The following is a 16,151-nucleotide window of genomic DNA, read 5'->3' on the forward strand; positions in this document are numbered from 1 at the left end:
AAATTAATTAATTAACTAAATGGCCTTTGGTTTTTTTTTAAAAAAAGTACAGCTATGCTAATGCCAGTGATTTATAGCGATCACTGGCAAGCTAGGGGTTAAATACTCTTTAAATTAAATTAGCTAAATGGCTCTGAAAGGAGCCTTTGGGTTTTTAAAAAATTACAACAACAAAAATTAACCCCTAAAAAAATGCACAGACAGCAAAAAAGTACAGCTATGCTAATGCCAGTGATTTATAGCGATCACTGGCAAGCTAGGGGTTAAATACTCTTTAAATTAAATTAAATTAACTAAATGGCCTTTGGGGTTTTTTAAAAAAAAGTACAGCTATGCTAATGCCAGTGATTTATAGCGATCACTGGCAAGCTAGGGGTTAAATACTCTTTAAATTAAATTAAATTAGCTAAATGGCTCTGAAAGGAGCCTTTGGGTTTTTAAAAAATTACAACAACAAAAATTAACCCCTAAAAAAATGCACAGACAGCAAAAAAGTACAGCTATGCTAATGCCAGTGATTTATAGCGATCACTGGCAAGCTAGGGGTTAAATACTCTTTAAATTAAATTAGCTAAATGGCTCTGAAAGGAGCCTTTGGGTTTTTAAAAAATTACAACAACAAAAATTAACCCCTAAAAAAATGCACAGACAGCAAAAAAGTACAGCTATGCTAATGCCAGTGATTTATAGCGATCACTGGCAAGCTAGGGGTTAAATACTATTTAAATTAAATTAAATTAGCTAAATGGCTCTGAAAGGAGCGTTTAGGTTTTTAAAAAAATACAACAAAAATTAACCCCTAAAAAATGCACAGACAGCAAAAAAGTACAGCTGTGCTACTGCCAGTGATTTATAGTGATCACTGGCAAGCTAGGGGTTAATGGCTCTGAAAAGAGCCTTTGGATTTTAAATTTTTTAACAAATAAAAGAAATAAATCTCTCTCTGCTGAAATACAGGTCTCTCTCTCTCTCCAACAAAATAGCAAGTGAGGAGAGGGAGGGAGATCCACACTGATCAGAGTCAATATTTACAAATATTGACCTGATCAGACAAATGGGAGATTTTATTATTATTTTTTTTTTTCTAAGAAGGCTCAGATTGGGTGACCCTAGCTTGCCCCTATGGTGAGACAGGCTAGGGACACCCCCAGAGGCCCCATGATGCACCGGGCATCGCCATTTTGGAAGCCTCATGGGGGAGGGGGGGGGGGCTATATGTGGGGGCTTTTTATTTTATTACCGTTTTTTTTTTTTTTTTTTAATTTATTTACTAACTAAGTGCCTCGACCCACCGAGGCACTTAGCACACTAGCAGAGCATCGGAAGCGTGTCCGATCGCTTCCGATGCTCTGCTGCACTGCCGGGCTCCACGTGGAGCAAAACCGGAAGTGATCACTCAAGGGGGAGTGATCGCTCCGGTCCCGGCACTCCGTAACAGCACTGCAGGGATGCCCAGACATCGAGGCATCCCTGCAGTACTGTAATAGTGCCTGGAAGCGATCTTGATCGCTTCCAGCACTCACTTTAGCCGAGGACGTGCAGGGTACGTCGTCAGGCGTTAACTGCCTTTTTTTTTCAGACGTACCCTGCACGTCCTCGGTCACTAAGGGGTTAAAGCTTCTATCTGTGGGTGACATTTCTGATTCAGGGAAGGCGTTACTTCAGTCTGACTCTGAAATGACAGCATTTAAATTTAAGCTTGAACACCTCTGCGTGTTGCTCAGGGAGGTTTTAGCGACTCTGGATGACTGTGATACAATTGAAGTCCCAGAGAAATTGTGTAAAATGGACAAATACTTTGCAGTGCCTGTTTACACTGATGTTTTTCCAATCCCTAAGAGGTTTTCAGAAATTATTACGAAGGAATGGGATAGACCAGGTGTACCGTTCTCTCCCCCTCCTGCTTTTAAAAATATGTTTCCCTTAGATGCCGCTACATGGGACTCGTGGCAGACGGTCCCTAAGGTGGAGGTAGCAGTCTCTACCCTAGCTAAGCGTACAACTATCCCCGTCGAGGACAGTTGTGCTTTCCTAGATCCAATGGATAAAAAATTAGAGGGTTTCTTTAAGAAAATCTTTATACAACAAAGTTTTATTCTCCAGCCTCTTGCATGCATTGCCCCAGTCACTGCTGCAGCGACTTTCTGGTTCGAGTCTCTTGAAGAGGCTCTACAGGTGGAGACCCCGTTGGATGATATCCTAGACAGGCTTAAAGCTCTTAAGTTAGCCAATTCATTTATTTCTGACGCCGTTTTTCATTTAACAAAGCTAACGGCTAAGAATTTAGGTTTTGCCATTCAGGCACGTAGGGCGCTATGGCTTAAATCCTGGTCAGCTGACGTTACTTCAAAGTCTAAGCTTCTTAACATCCCCTTCAAAGGGCAGACCCTATTCGGGCCTGGATTGAAGTTGATCATTTCTTATATTACTGGAGGAAAAGGCCACGCCCTTCCCCAGGATAGGTCCAACAAATTAAGGACCAAACAGACTAATTTTCGTTCCTTTCGAAACTTCAAGAGTGGCGCAGCTTCAACTTCCTCTACTGCAAAACAAGAAGGAAATTTTGCCCAGTCCAAGCCAGTCTGGAGACCTAACCAGGCTTGGAACAAGGGAAAGCAGGCCAAAAAATCTGCTGCTGCCTCTAAGACCGCATGAAGGAGTAGCCCCTGATCCGGGACCGGCTCTAGTTGGGGGCAGACTTTCTCTCTTTGCCCAGGCTTGGAAAAGAGACGTCCAGGATCCCTGGGCTCTGGAGATTGTTTCCCAGGGATATCTTCTGGATTTCAAAGCCTCATCTCCAAAGGGGTGATTTCATCTCTCACAATTATCTGCAAACCAGATAAAGAGAGAGGCATTCTTACGTTGCGTTCAAGACCTTCTGGTTATGGGAGTGATCCACCCAGTTCCAGGAGAGGAACAGGGGCAGGGATTCTATTCAAATCTGTTTATAGTTCCCAAAAAAGAGGGAACTTTCAGACCAATCTTGGATCTCAAGATCCTAAACAAATTTCTCAGGGTCCCATCCTTCAAGATGGAGACTATTCGAACCATCCTACCTATGATCCATCCAGGAGTGTCAATATATGACTACCGTGGACTTAAAGGATGCTTATCTTCACATTCCGATACACAGAGATCATCATCGGTTTCTCAGGTTTGCCTTCCTAGACAGGCATTACCAGTTTGTGGGTCTTCCCTTCGGGTTAGCCATGGCACCAAGAATCTTTACGAAGGTTCTAGGGTCCCTACTGGCGGTTCTAAGGCCATGAGGCATAGCGGTGGCTCCTTACCTAGATGACATTCTGATACAGGCGTTGAATTTTCAAATCAAGTCCCATACGGACATTGTTCTGGCATTCCTGAGGTCTCACGGGTGGAAGGTGAATGAAGGAAAGAGTTCTCTCTCCCCTCTCACAAGAGTTTCCTTCCTAGGAACTCTGATAGATTCAGTGGAAATGAAGATTTTTCTGACAGAGGTCAGGTTGTCAAAGCTTCTAACTTCCTGCCGTGCTCTTTATTCCACTTCTCAGCCGTCAGTGGCTCCGTGTATGGAAGTAATCGGCCTAATGATAGCGGCAATGGACATAGTTCCGTTTTGCGCCCCTACATCTCAGACCACTGCAACTTTGCATGCTCAATCAGTGGAATGGGGATTACACAGATTTGTCCCCTCTGCTAAATCTGGATCAAGAGACCAGGGATTCTCTTTTCTGGTGGCTATCTCGGGTCCATCTGTCCAGGGGAATGAGTTTCCGCAGGCCAGAATGGACTATAGTGACAGATGCCAGCCTTCTGGGCTGGGGCGCAGTCTGGAACTCCCTAAAAGCGCAGGGTTCATGGACTCAGGAGGAAGCCCTCCTTCCGATAAACATTCTGGAACTAAGAGCGATATTCAATGCTTTTCAGGCTTGGCCTCAGCTAGCTGCGGTCAGGTTCATCAGATTTCAGTTGGACAACATCACGACTGTAGCCTATATCAACCATCAGGGGGGTACAAGGAGCCCCGTGGCAATGTTGGAGGTTTCAAAGATAATTCTATTGGCAGAGGTTCACTCTTGCCATCTCTCAGCTATCCATATCCCAGGAGTAGAGAACTGGGAGGCGGATTTCCTAAGTCGACAAACTTTTCATCCGGGGGAGTGGGAGCTCCATCCGGAGGTATTTGCCCAGTTGGTTCAACTATGGGGCAAACCAGAACTGGATCTCATGGCGTCTCGTCAGAACGCCAAGCTTCCTCGTTACGGGTCCAGGGATCCCAAGGCAGCGCTGATAGATGCTCTAGCAGCGCCCTGGTCCATCAGCCTGGCTTATGTGTTTCCACCGTTTCCTCTGCTCCCTCGTCTGATTGCCAAGATCAAGCAGGAGAGAGCTTTGGTGATTTTGATAGCTCCTGCAAGGCCACGCAGGACTTGGTATGCAGATCTGGTGGACATGTCATCCTTTCCACCATGGACTCTGCCGCTAAGGCAGAACCTTCTACTTCAAGGTCCCTTCAAACATCCAAATCTAATTTCTCTGCTTCTGACTGCTTGGAGATTGAACGCTTGATTCTATCAAAGCGTGGTTTTTCTGAGTCGGTCATTGATACCTTAATTCAGGCTCGAAAGCCTGTCACCAGGAAAATCTATCATAAGATATGGTGTAAATATCTTCATTGGTGTGAATCCAAGGGTTACTCATGGAGTAAAGTCAGGATTCCTAGAATCTTATCCTTTCTCCAAGAGGGATTGGAGAAAGGATTGTCTGCTAGTTCCTTAAAGGGACAGATTTCTGCTCTGTCTATTCTTTTGCACAAACGTCTGGCTGAGGTTCCAGACGTTCAGGCATTTTGTCAGGCTTTAGTTAGAATCAAGCCTGTGTTTAAACCTATTGCTCCGCAATGGAGTTTAAATTTAGTTGTTAAAGTTCTTCAAGGGGTTCCGTTTGAACCTTTGCATTCCATAGATATTAAACTTTTATCTTGGAAAGTTCTGTTTTTAGTAGCTATCTTCTCGGCTCGAAGAGTTTCGGAGTTATCTGCTTTACAGTGTGATTCCCCTTATCTGATTTTCCATGCAGATAAGGTAGTTTTGCGTACCAAACCTGGGTTTCTTCCTAAGGTAGTATCTAATAAGAATATCAATCAGGAGATTGTTGTTCCTTCATTATGTCCTAATCCTTCCTCAAAGAAGGAACGTCTTTTACACAATATTGATGTTGTTCGTGCTTTAAAGTTTTATTTGCAAGCTACAAAGGATTTTCGTCAAACATCTGCTTTGTTTGTCTACTCTGGACAGAGGAGAGGCCAAAAGGCTTCGGCAACTTCTCTTTCTTTTTGGCTGAGAAGCATAATCCGCTTAGCTTATGAGACTGCAGGTCAGCAGCCTCCAGAAAGAATTGCAGCTCATTCCACTAGAGCGGTGGCTTCCACATGGGCTTTTAAAAATGAGCCCTCTGTTGAACAGATTTGTAAGTCGGCGACTTGGTCTTCGCTTCAAACTTTTTCTAAATTCTACAAATTCGATGCTATTTTTGGGAGAAAGGTCTTACAGGCAGTGGTGCCCTCTGTTTAAGTTCCTGCCTTGTCCCTCCCTTCATCCGTGTCCTAAAGCTTTGGTATTGGTATCCCACAAGTAATGGATGAACCCGTGGACTGGATACACCTTTACAAGAGAAAACAAAATTTATGCTTACCTGATACATTTATTTCTCTTGTGGTGTATCCAGTCCACGGCCCGCCCTGTCATTTTAAGGCAGGTGTTTTTTATTTTTAAACTACACTGCACCCTATAGTTTCTCCTTTTTTCTTGCTTGTCTTCGGTCGAATGACTGCGGGTGGCAGTTAGGGGAGGAGCTATATAGACAGCTCTGCTGTGGGTGTCCTCTTGCAGCTTCCTGTTGGGAAGGAGAATATCCCACAAGTAATGGATGAACCCGTGGACTGGATACACCATAAGAGAAATAAATTTATCAGGTAAGCATAAATTTTGTTTTTTGTTGTTTTAAAAGATAGATAATCCCTTAATTACCAATTCCCCAGTTTTGCATAACCAACACAGTTATAATTATACACGTTTTTACTTCTGTAATTACCTTGTATCTAAGCCTTAGCAGACTGCGCCCTTATTTCAGTTCTTTTGACAGACTTGCATTTTAGCCAATCAGAGCTGTCTCCATGGTAAATTCATGTGCATGAGCTCAACGGTATCTATATGAAACACGTGAACTAATGCCCTCTAGTGGTGAAAAACTGTCAAAATGCATTTAGATTAGAGGCGGCCTTCAAGGTCTAAGAAATTAGCATATGAACCTCCTAGGTTTAGCTTTCAACTAAGAATACCAAGAGAACAAAGCAAAATTGGTGATAAAAGTAAATTGGACAGTTGTTTAAAATTACATGCCCTATTTGAAACATGAAAGTTTTTTTGGACTTGACTGTCCCTTTAAGTCCCTGCTTTATAACAAGATACCAAGAGAATGAAGAAAAAATGAAAATAAAAGTAAATTAGAAAGTTGTTTTATCTGAATCGTGAAAGAAAAACTTTGGGTTTCATATCGCTTTTAATAATAATAATAATAATAATGCTAATTATAATAGTACATTTTATATCAAATTAATAGTATTGTACGTCTGTAATATCCCATATTCTCTGATTAACTCCTTGCCCAAAATACCGACAATTCTTTAGCATTTTGGCTATCACTCCAATTAAACAGAAATAGAGCCTTGTTTTTATTTACCTAATTAAAAAATATATATATATGTGTAATTGGTTTACAACCCAAGGTGTTTATCTTGGCCCATATAGGTATATTTCATGCCACTGTTTAACCACCAAATGCAATTTATATACAAAATTGTAGATTTTTTTTTTTTTTTTTTCACAAACTTTGAGTTTTCTACTGAAATTCTTTTATACATATCTACTGCAGTCATAAGACAAATGTTTATAAAAGGCTTTGCCATTAGTTTTTTTGGCCATAAGACGGCTGCTTATTGCAACCGCATCACACTTCTAAAATTCCTAGGTACTGGCAGGCAGTCCTTTGCAGAAAATAAATACATAAATAAAATTATTTTAAAAGTGTAGGATCCCCTTACCTTTCCACCTCCCTGATCCTTCCCAAACAGCTCTCTAACACTCCCCCCTCCCAATTGTCTGCCATCCTAGGTATGGGCTGCTTTCTGCCAGTACCTCGTTTTTATTTTTATATTTTTTTCATTGATTTATTTAAAAAAATAATCTGTAGTGTAGCGCCGCTTTTCTTTTTTTCTGTAGTGTAGGGTCACTCCCACTCCCTCCCTCCACCACTGTGCCGCCCACCCAACTTCCTCTTTCCCTCCTGCACCTCCCACTGGCAATGAAGGAGTTTGTTACAGGCACAGTCTACCAATCAGTCAATCTGCATTGATATGGTCCGGTTGTGCTCTGTTATCATAAGAAGGCAGATAGCCCAGGCAGAGCTTCCCGTAGGTCGGGCGTGTATACACGTTATGCGAAACAGTGGGCTATGTACCGCATGACTTATAAGTCGTATTGGCGCAAGAGGTTAATGTAAATAATGATATGCTGCAATATAATCAGTAAACATAGGCTCTGTTACACCATGTGGACCATGAAAACGTTTCAGTATTTCCATTTGGCTTGGCCTAAGTTGAGGGCTACTACACCCTGTTTGGGAGTGCAGTTGCAGACTAACTTGTTACTCCTGTTGCCTACTTAACCCCTTCTGCCTTTGATAGCTACAGTGTTTTGCAATTCTCTCTGCAGACTGTTAATGCAGCTTGCTGGCCTGTGGTATTGAAGGTGTAGAGGACAAGTACGTCACATACCATATGGCTCGGTCACACCTCCTGATGTTGCTTGTATGACACTATTTGCTGTCTCTGTTAGAACGTATGCTTGCACTTTCTTATGCTCATCTGGTATCCTCTCTCTGCAGATGCGTTACATGGACGGTTCTCTGTTAACAAATGCTTTGTTTTGCTCATTCTGATCTGGAGTATTTGACAACTACCTGTAGGTAAGTTCTGCTAAACTAGCTGTCTGTGTTCAGAGTGGGGTACGGGGTGGGGTGGAAATGCTTTGCATAGTTCTGCCTGTCTGACTAATCCTTAGAGATGCCTGTTTCATCTGGAGTTCTTCTGCGTTGTCTGAGCTCCAGGGGTAATGGGGAATGACTCTTCTAAGGAAAAGTGATATATAGGGAGGCAACAATCTAATAGGAGATATTGTTCCTAAAAGTTTTTAAAAAAAATAATTATTACTGAATTAAAGAACTTTTTTGGTTTTCTAAAAAAAAAAAGGGACAGTCCTGCTTATAATGTGACAAAACTAGAATACAATATACACGCGCATGCACACACACGTCTTTGTTTGAATACACTCAGCGCTAACCTTTCTGAGGACACATGAGCGAACTACTGGCGGAATGAGGTGATTTATGTGTAACGGTAATTATTAGTTTCAGGTGCCAGAGGAACATCTTTACCTTGTCTGCTCTGTACAGAATGTTGTTCTTGCAGTAACTGGTTTCATTATAATTTACTTTGAAATGTAGATTAATTTTGGAGACTGACTTAAACCAGTATTACCTGTTGCTCTAAGAGGGCAAGAGGTCAGTTTTCGTCTTGTCGTTCTGATGTCTGTCACCTCCAGGATATTCAACGTGAGCTGTGTGTTTCTATAATCTGTGTGCTAACTATGTTTTGTTTTTATTCCAGATAACGACAACACAGCCACCATGGTGCAGAAATACCAGTCACCCGTCCGGGTGTACAAGTACAGTTTTGAATTAATTATGGCAGTAAGTAGTTCATGTTTTATTAGCAATTTAATGTGTTTATTCAGTGCGTATATCACGAAGCTTGGTCAGTATTCCAAACGTGTGACATTGTTAGTTTCCTATGTTTGACACCTGCTTCCTCTGATATCTTCCTAGTGCAGCTGTGTGTGAGCCGTGCTTTTATCTCTGTGGTTAATATGGATGTGCTCTTGTTGTGATGTGACGCCTCATTGACTAGCTAGTAACTGGTATAGTGGAGATTTTGATTAGTTTACCAGCCTACAAATGTCTTCTAATGTAAAGATGTTCATCTTTTTCTTAATCTGCCTTTATGGAGTATGAAGATAAATGGAATTATTTCGGTTAAAAAAACCCTGTTATCCTTCCTCTTTTTATACGCTCGTCCCTTCCTGCTTTTAGTTCTGTTTCTACATCACTTAGGGTGTGTAAATGTGTGCGGTAAAGGCGATTGCAATGTATTAATTGGTTGTATAACACGATGTAGGGCCTACATATCCCTTTTAATAAACAACCATACAATTTACCAGTCTCACAATAGGGCAGTTGTAAAGCTAGTGTGCCCACGTCCATATACAAACACAACGGAGTCTAAAATTAAAGGGACATTAAACCCTAAATAAATGCAAGATATAATGATGCATTTAAAGAAAAGATTAGTCTAAAAAAATACATCTATATGTTATTCTCAAAGTTTCATTAGCTGTTTAAATATTGACAAAATAAGTGTAAAGTTTTAGTGTCTATAAAACAATGGGAGCTGTCATGTTGTAACTTAGGTTACCTTCTCTGCTGTGGCCAATTAGAGACAGTTATAAATAGGTCCCTAGAGTGTGCAGCCAATGGCTGTGTGGAATATAACAGTGTTCTGCACTTCCATTTCTAACAGCAACTGAAAAGCTCACAATTTCAGAATAGAATTAAAATTATATTGCAATCTTTTCTATATACGATTTATCATTTTATATTCCCATCTCAAGGTGTTTAATGTCCCTTTAAATCACCAAGGCTGCATGTTCAAGAGATAGTAAACTCAGAATTAAACTTTCGTAATTCAGTTTTAAACAACTTTCCAATTTACTTTCTCTTGGTATCCTTTTTTTTCCAAGAGTAGGCTCAGGAGTAGAACTGCATTACTGGGAGCTAGCTGAGCACATCATGTGAACCAATGAGAAGAGGCAGATATGTGCAGCCACCAATCAGCTAGCTCCCATGAGAGCATTCCTGCTACTGAGCCTACCTATATTCTTTTCAACAAAGTATGCAAAAAGAACAAAGCAATTTTGATTACTGAAGTAAATTTAGAAAGTTAAAATTTGCATGCTCTGTCTGAATCATGAAAGCTTAAATTTGACGTTAATGCCCCTTTAAAAAACTGTTAGGGGGGCAGATTATGATTTTTGCTACACTTTTTTGAGAGAAATAAATAATAAAACTTTAGTACATGGTAACAACTAATTACTATAGTTCAATGTTATGAGAACAAAACCCAAAGTAGTAGTTATTCTACAATGTCCTTTTCATTAAAGGGATATGAAGCACACAAATATTCTTTTTGTGATTCAGACAGAAGTGAATTGGAAAATATTTTTAAAATTTGTATTTTCTATTATTAAATTTTCTTCAATCCCATGGTATTCTTTATTGGTAGTTGTCTGGATCTCTGCATCGCAGGGGCAGTAAACCTTTTATATTAAAAGTTATTATGCTCACTTTTCCTATAATTTAAAGTGCCATTTAGTGGAAAAAATGACATTCTTTTGTAAACACGAAACTTAGAGCATCCCCTTGAGATGTAGCATTCTGTATATATTCTATATAATAACACTAATATAAAACAAGAAACTTTAGATGTGCGTGTAAAATTTATAGCATCAATTTTATAATTCTGATATAAATGTATTTAATCATTTGTTCAATAAACTTTGGAAAAGGTTTAGTGCACCTACTAAAAAGGTCCTGGGGTGAACACTAAGATATAGATATATAGATACATAGGTGTGTATATATAGAGGGATATGGATATGGATATATATATATATATATATATATATATATATATATATGAGTGCAGAATTATTAGGCAAATGAGTATTTTGACCACATCATCCTCTTTATGCATGTTGTCTTACTCCAAGCTGTATAGGCTCGAAAGCCTACTACCAATTAAGCATATTAGGTGATGTGCATCTCTGTAATGAGAAGGGGTGTGGTCTAATGACATCAACACCCTATATCAGGTGTGCATAATTATTAGGCAACTTCCTTTCCTTTGGCAAAATGGGTCAAAAGAAGGACTTGACAGGCTCAGAAAAGTCAAAAATAGTGAGATATCTTGCAGAGGGATGCAGCACTCTTAAAATTGCAAAGCTTCTGAAGCGTGATCATCGAACAATCAAGCGTTTCATTCAAAATAGTCAACAGGGTCGCAAGAAGCGTGTGGAAAAACCAAGGCGCAAAATAACTGCCCATGAACTGAGAAAAGTCAAGCGTGCAGCTGCCAAGATGCCACTTGCCACCAGTTTGGCCATATTTCAGAGCTGCAACATCACTGGAGTGCCCAAAAGCACAAGGTGTGCAATACTCAGAGACATGGCCAAGGTAAGAGAGGCTGAAAAACGACCACCACTGAACAAGACACACAAGCTGAAACGTCAAGACTGGGCCAAGAAATATCTCAAGACTGATTTTTCTAAGGTTTTATGGACTGATGAAATGAGAGTGAGTCTTGATGGGCCAGATGGATGGGCCCGTGGCTGGATTGGTAAAGGGCAGAGAGCTCCAGTCCGACTCAGACGCCAGCAAGGTGGAGGTGGAGTACTGGTTTGGGCTGGTATCATCAAAGATGAGCTTGTGGGGCCTTTTCGGGTTGAGGATGGATTCAAGCTCAACTCCCAGTCCTACTGCCAGTTTCTGGAAGACACCTTCTTCAAGCAGTGGTACAGGAAGAAGTCTGCATCCTTCAAGAAAAACATGATTTTCATGCAGGACAATGCTCCATCACACGCGTCCAAGTACTCCACAGCGTAGCTGGCAAGAAAGGGTATAAAAGAAGAAAATCTAATGACATGGCCTCCTTGTTCACCTGATCTGAACCCCATTGAGAACCTGTGGTCCATCATTAAATGTGAGATTTACAAGGAGGGAAAACAGTACACCTCTCTGAACAGTGTCTGGGAGGCTGTGGTTGCTGCTGCACGCAATGTTGATGGTGAACAGATCAAAACACTGGCAGAATCCATGGATGGCAGGCTTTTGAGTGTCCTTGCAAAGAAAGGTGGCTATATTGGTCACTGCTTTGTTTTTGTTTTGTTTTTGAATGTCAGAAATGTATATTTGTGAATGTTGAGCTGTTATAGTGGTTTCACTGGTAAAAATAAATAATTGAAATGGGTATATATTTGTTTTTTGTTAAGTTGCCTAATAATTATGCACAGCAATAGTCACCTGCACACACAGATATCCCCCTAAAATAGCTAAAACTAAAAACAAACTAAAAACTACTTCCAAAACTATTCAGCTTTGATATTAATGAGTTTTTTGGGTTCATTGAGAACATGGTTGTTGTTCAATAATAAAATTAATCCTCAAAAATACAACTTGCCTAATAATTCTGCACTCCCTATATATATATATATATATATATATATATATATATATATAATATGAGAGAGATTTATAGATAACGTGTGACTGGTAGTTTCTATTATTATCTATAGCAAGTCTCGAGTTCCTTATCTTCCCTCCATGCTGGCGAGTTTTGTTTTTTCTCATTGGCCGTTTGTCTCTAACTCCTGCTGCAAGTGAGGATCAGAGCCCCTTTTCCTAGAAGATAAGATAAATTACTTTCAGCAAATCCTATTACTTGTTAATCTAATCTGACATGTACATTCTGTGAGACTAGAGATATTCAAGCACAGCATCTATGAGAGTCTAAAGCAAAACCTACCCAGAACAAGAGGGTCGGATTTAGTCTGTCTTGGATTTGTCTCTGTTTTAGCTATTTTTTTTATTTTTTATTATTATTTAATGCTTTTAAATTGTGTACAAGCAGCTACACACAATATATCTCTTGATTTATGTCTTTATGGTAAAGGAAGGTGATTAAAGCCAGTAGTATACTCCCGGCATACTATTCTGATAAGCTTTGTAATATAAATTGTGTTTTATTTATTAGTAAATAAGTGTAAATTGGCACAGTGTTCTTAGCTACTGATTGTTAATTGATAAGTGCACAGCGCAATCCTGTGATTGGCACATGCACAAGTTTACCGATCATGGAATTAAAAAAAATAAAAAATAAGTGTTGGTTTGTGTGTTTTAAGTAACATAATATAAAGGGGCAGTATACTGTACACTTGTTTTTCCCTTAATGTATTTCTAATGGCTTGTTATACCAGCTGCAAAGTATAGAATGTATAAGAAATTGCACTTTCAGCTTTATTTGTGTATATGAAATAGGTTGTGGTTTCAAATGCAGGAAATGGGTTGAACTTGCAAAACATACGATCTCATTATTTTATTACCTTAGTGTACACACACATGCTTCCTTACATTATATTTGTCAGTAAATCAAAGCTCAATACTTAGAGACGACAATGAAAAATTAACATTGTATTCTGCTGGCTGTGTTTACGCAGCTTGTTAGTAGCCTATACTTAAAGAGACAGCCAACACCAGAATTTTTGTTGTTTAAAAAGATAGATAATCCCTTTATTACCAATTCCCCAGTTTTGCATAACCAACACAGTTATATTAATACACATTTTACCTCAGGCAATTACTTTCTATCTAAGCCTCTGCAGACTGCCCCCTTATTTCAGTTTGTTTGACAGACTTGCATTTTAGCCAATCAGTGCTGACTCCTAGGTAACGTCACGTGCGTGAGCTCAATGTTATCTATATGGCACACATGAACTAACTCCCTCTAGTGGTGAAAAACTGTCAAAATGCATTCAGATTAGAGGCGGCCTTCAAAGTCTAAGAAATTAGCATATAAGCCTCCTAGGTTTAGCATTCAACTAAAAATACCAAGAGAAGAAAGCAAAATTGGTGATTAAAAGTAAATTGGAAAGTTGTTTAAAATTGCATGCCCTATTTGAATCAGAAGTTTATTTTGGACTTGATTTCCTTTTAAGTATAGAAACGTTCAGCTATTTCAAATGCCAAAATAAAGGTAAAGGAACGACAATTTAATACAGCAGGTAAAATGAATCGTTGGGTACAATTTTTGGGTAAACTGTCCCTTTAATATATATATCACGTGGGAGGACATTTTCTACATTGCTGAACCTTTTAACCTATTCTACTAGTTTAGCATTAGTGTCCATGGCCGCCAGCAAAAGCCTAATGTGTAAACAATTCATTGTTTCTTGTTTTGTAAAACACTTAAAAAAAAAAAAAAAAAAGTAGTTCTTACAAAAGAGGAAGGTGTCCCAGTGTGGGTTTCTTGAGAGGAACTGTATTGGTCTGATAATGATGCACGCAGTTCTTTCATGGACAGGAATGCAAGTACTGCTGGCCTTTATCTATTCCATCTCAAAATAACGCAGGCCGCAAGACATGCAAATCCAGCACAGGCAGTAAAGCTGATTTGCAAAAGCTTTTCAGAAGTATTTTGGGCCTCGGGGCTTCTTCTGTCCAGATTTGACATGGAAATTCTTTATTAAAATGTTCTTGAATTTGCTCGAGTCAGGGAAATCTGAACTATTTCCGAGTAGGGATGGAAGGCATGCTAAATATGTTTGCATGGAACAGACACGCACGTTGCTTGGCGATAAGAGCACTTAGTCCAGCTTATCTATACATTCTCCTTCTCTGGCTGAATAGCATCTAAAAATATGAGCTAGGGCCTTGATGTGTTTTATATTACGACACGAGAGTGAAAATTTAAACTTTCATGATTCGGTTAAGAGCGTCCAATTTTAAACAACTTTCCAATTTACTTCTGTTATCAGTTTTTGTTTGTTCTCTTGATACCCTTTGTTGAAGGGCATACTTCGGTCTGTTTTGACTACTATATTACAGCAGTGTTTGCAATACTGTATAATAATGTATTCATCACACCAGTTTCACATCTCATACTCTTGGAGAAGCCTTTGTTTGTAAAAGAGCTTGTGCAGAACGACGGCTGCTTGTACTCTTTCTGATGAACCACCCCTACTAAGCATGTGCTAGATTCAGATATGCATTTGAACTATAAAATCTTTGATTGGCTAACAGCTGTCACATGATACTGGAGAAGGGGAAATGAAAGGAACCTTTGAAATTTATATGGAAAAAAAGCTGCATGTTTAACCGCTTAATGAATTATTCCGTCATGGAACAATGTGCAAACTGAAGCTGTGTCCTTAAAGGGACAGTAAACCCAAAAATGTTCTTTCATGATTCAGATAGAGAATACAATTTTTAAAAAGTTTCCAATTTACTTCTATTATCAAGTTTTGTTTAGTTCTCATGTTATTCTTTGTTGAAGGGATACCTAGGTAGGTAGCGTGCACATGCCTGAAGCACTACATGACAGGAAATAGTTCGGCCATCTAGTGCTCCTGCTAATGTATAACATTGTTGCAAAACTACTGCCATATAGTGTTGTGGACACGTGCACACTCGTGAGCTTACATCCCAGCTTTTCAACAAAGGATAACAAGAAAACTACTAAAATTTGATAATAGAACATACAATTTAAAACAACTTTCTAATTTACTTCTATCTGAATCGTGACAGAAAAAAAAATTGGGTTTTATGTCCCTTTAAGGGGTTAACATTTTATTGCAGTGTCTTTTTGTTGTGTATTGGTTTATTTTGCAAATCTGCTGTATATAATAGTCTTTTAAAGGGACATTTATATTCTATTCTTTAATGTGTTGTCATTTTTACTTTCAGTGACAACTGCAAAGGGGTTACATGAATAGGTAAAGTCCTGTTCAGTAGCCGCAAACCTTGTAGCTTGTGATCGGCAAGTACACATGACTACCACGTTTCACATACCTGTCAGCCACTGGTGGTTTATTGCTTAGAAACAGCAATGTTTATGGTTCTCAAGTGGCAGTTTATTTATGTTTTTAACCCATTTGCAAGGGCTAAACAATGCTAGAGTCAGTAACATCCTGTAACTAGTCATATGAGGTGTGTGATCGGTTGGTATTGGTAAACTATTATTTTGTTAGATATAAAATGTGACACTTTACCCCTTTTTTACTGAGTAGACTGGCATAGAACAGATTACCTACAAGCCGCCTATTCTGTAAAGCGACAGACTTCCTTTAGGATATGTGCAGCGGTTGAATAAAGGGCCCTGCACTGTAAATGCTGTGTTTTACAGTTGCAGGTTTTTGTAACATGCAAGAACAATATCCTTTTCCCAC

General features: G+C 39.4%; 1 protein-coding gene across 2 annotated transcripts in view; it reads left to right on the plus strand.

Annotated features, from left to right (window-relative positions):
• The window catches only part of SEC14L1 (SEC14 like lipid binding 1), a 175,317-nt gene that overhangs the window by 25,692 nt on the left and 133,474 nt on the right, over positions 1 to 16,151 (plus strand). For both annotated transcript variants that reach the window (XM_053709617.1, XM_053709624.1), the window contains exons 2-3: positions 7,924 to 8,004; positions 8,705 to 8,787. In XM_053709617.1, the coding sequence (XP_053565592.1) occupies positions 8,725 to 8,787 (63 nt within the window). In that variant the 5' untranslated portion in view covers positions 7,924 to 8,004; positions 8,705 to 8,724. The remainder of the gene's footprint in view (positions 1 to 7,923; positions 8,005 to 8,704; positions 8,788 to 16,151) is intronic.

Source organism: Bombina bombina, chromosome 1 (genome assembly GCF_027579735.1).
Source record: "Bombina bombina isolate aBomBom1 chromosome 1, aBomBom1.pri, whole genome shotgun sequence".
NCBI classification, from domain to species: Eukaryota; Metazoa; Chordata; class Amphibia; order Anura; family Bombinatoridae; genus Bombina; species Bombina bombina.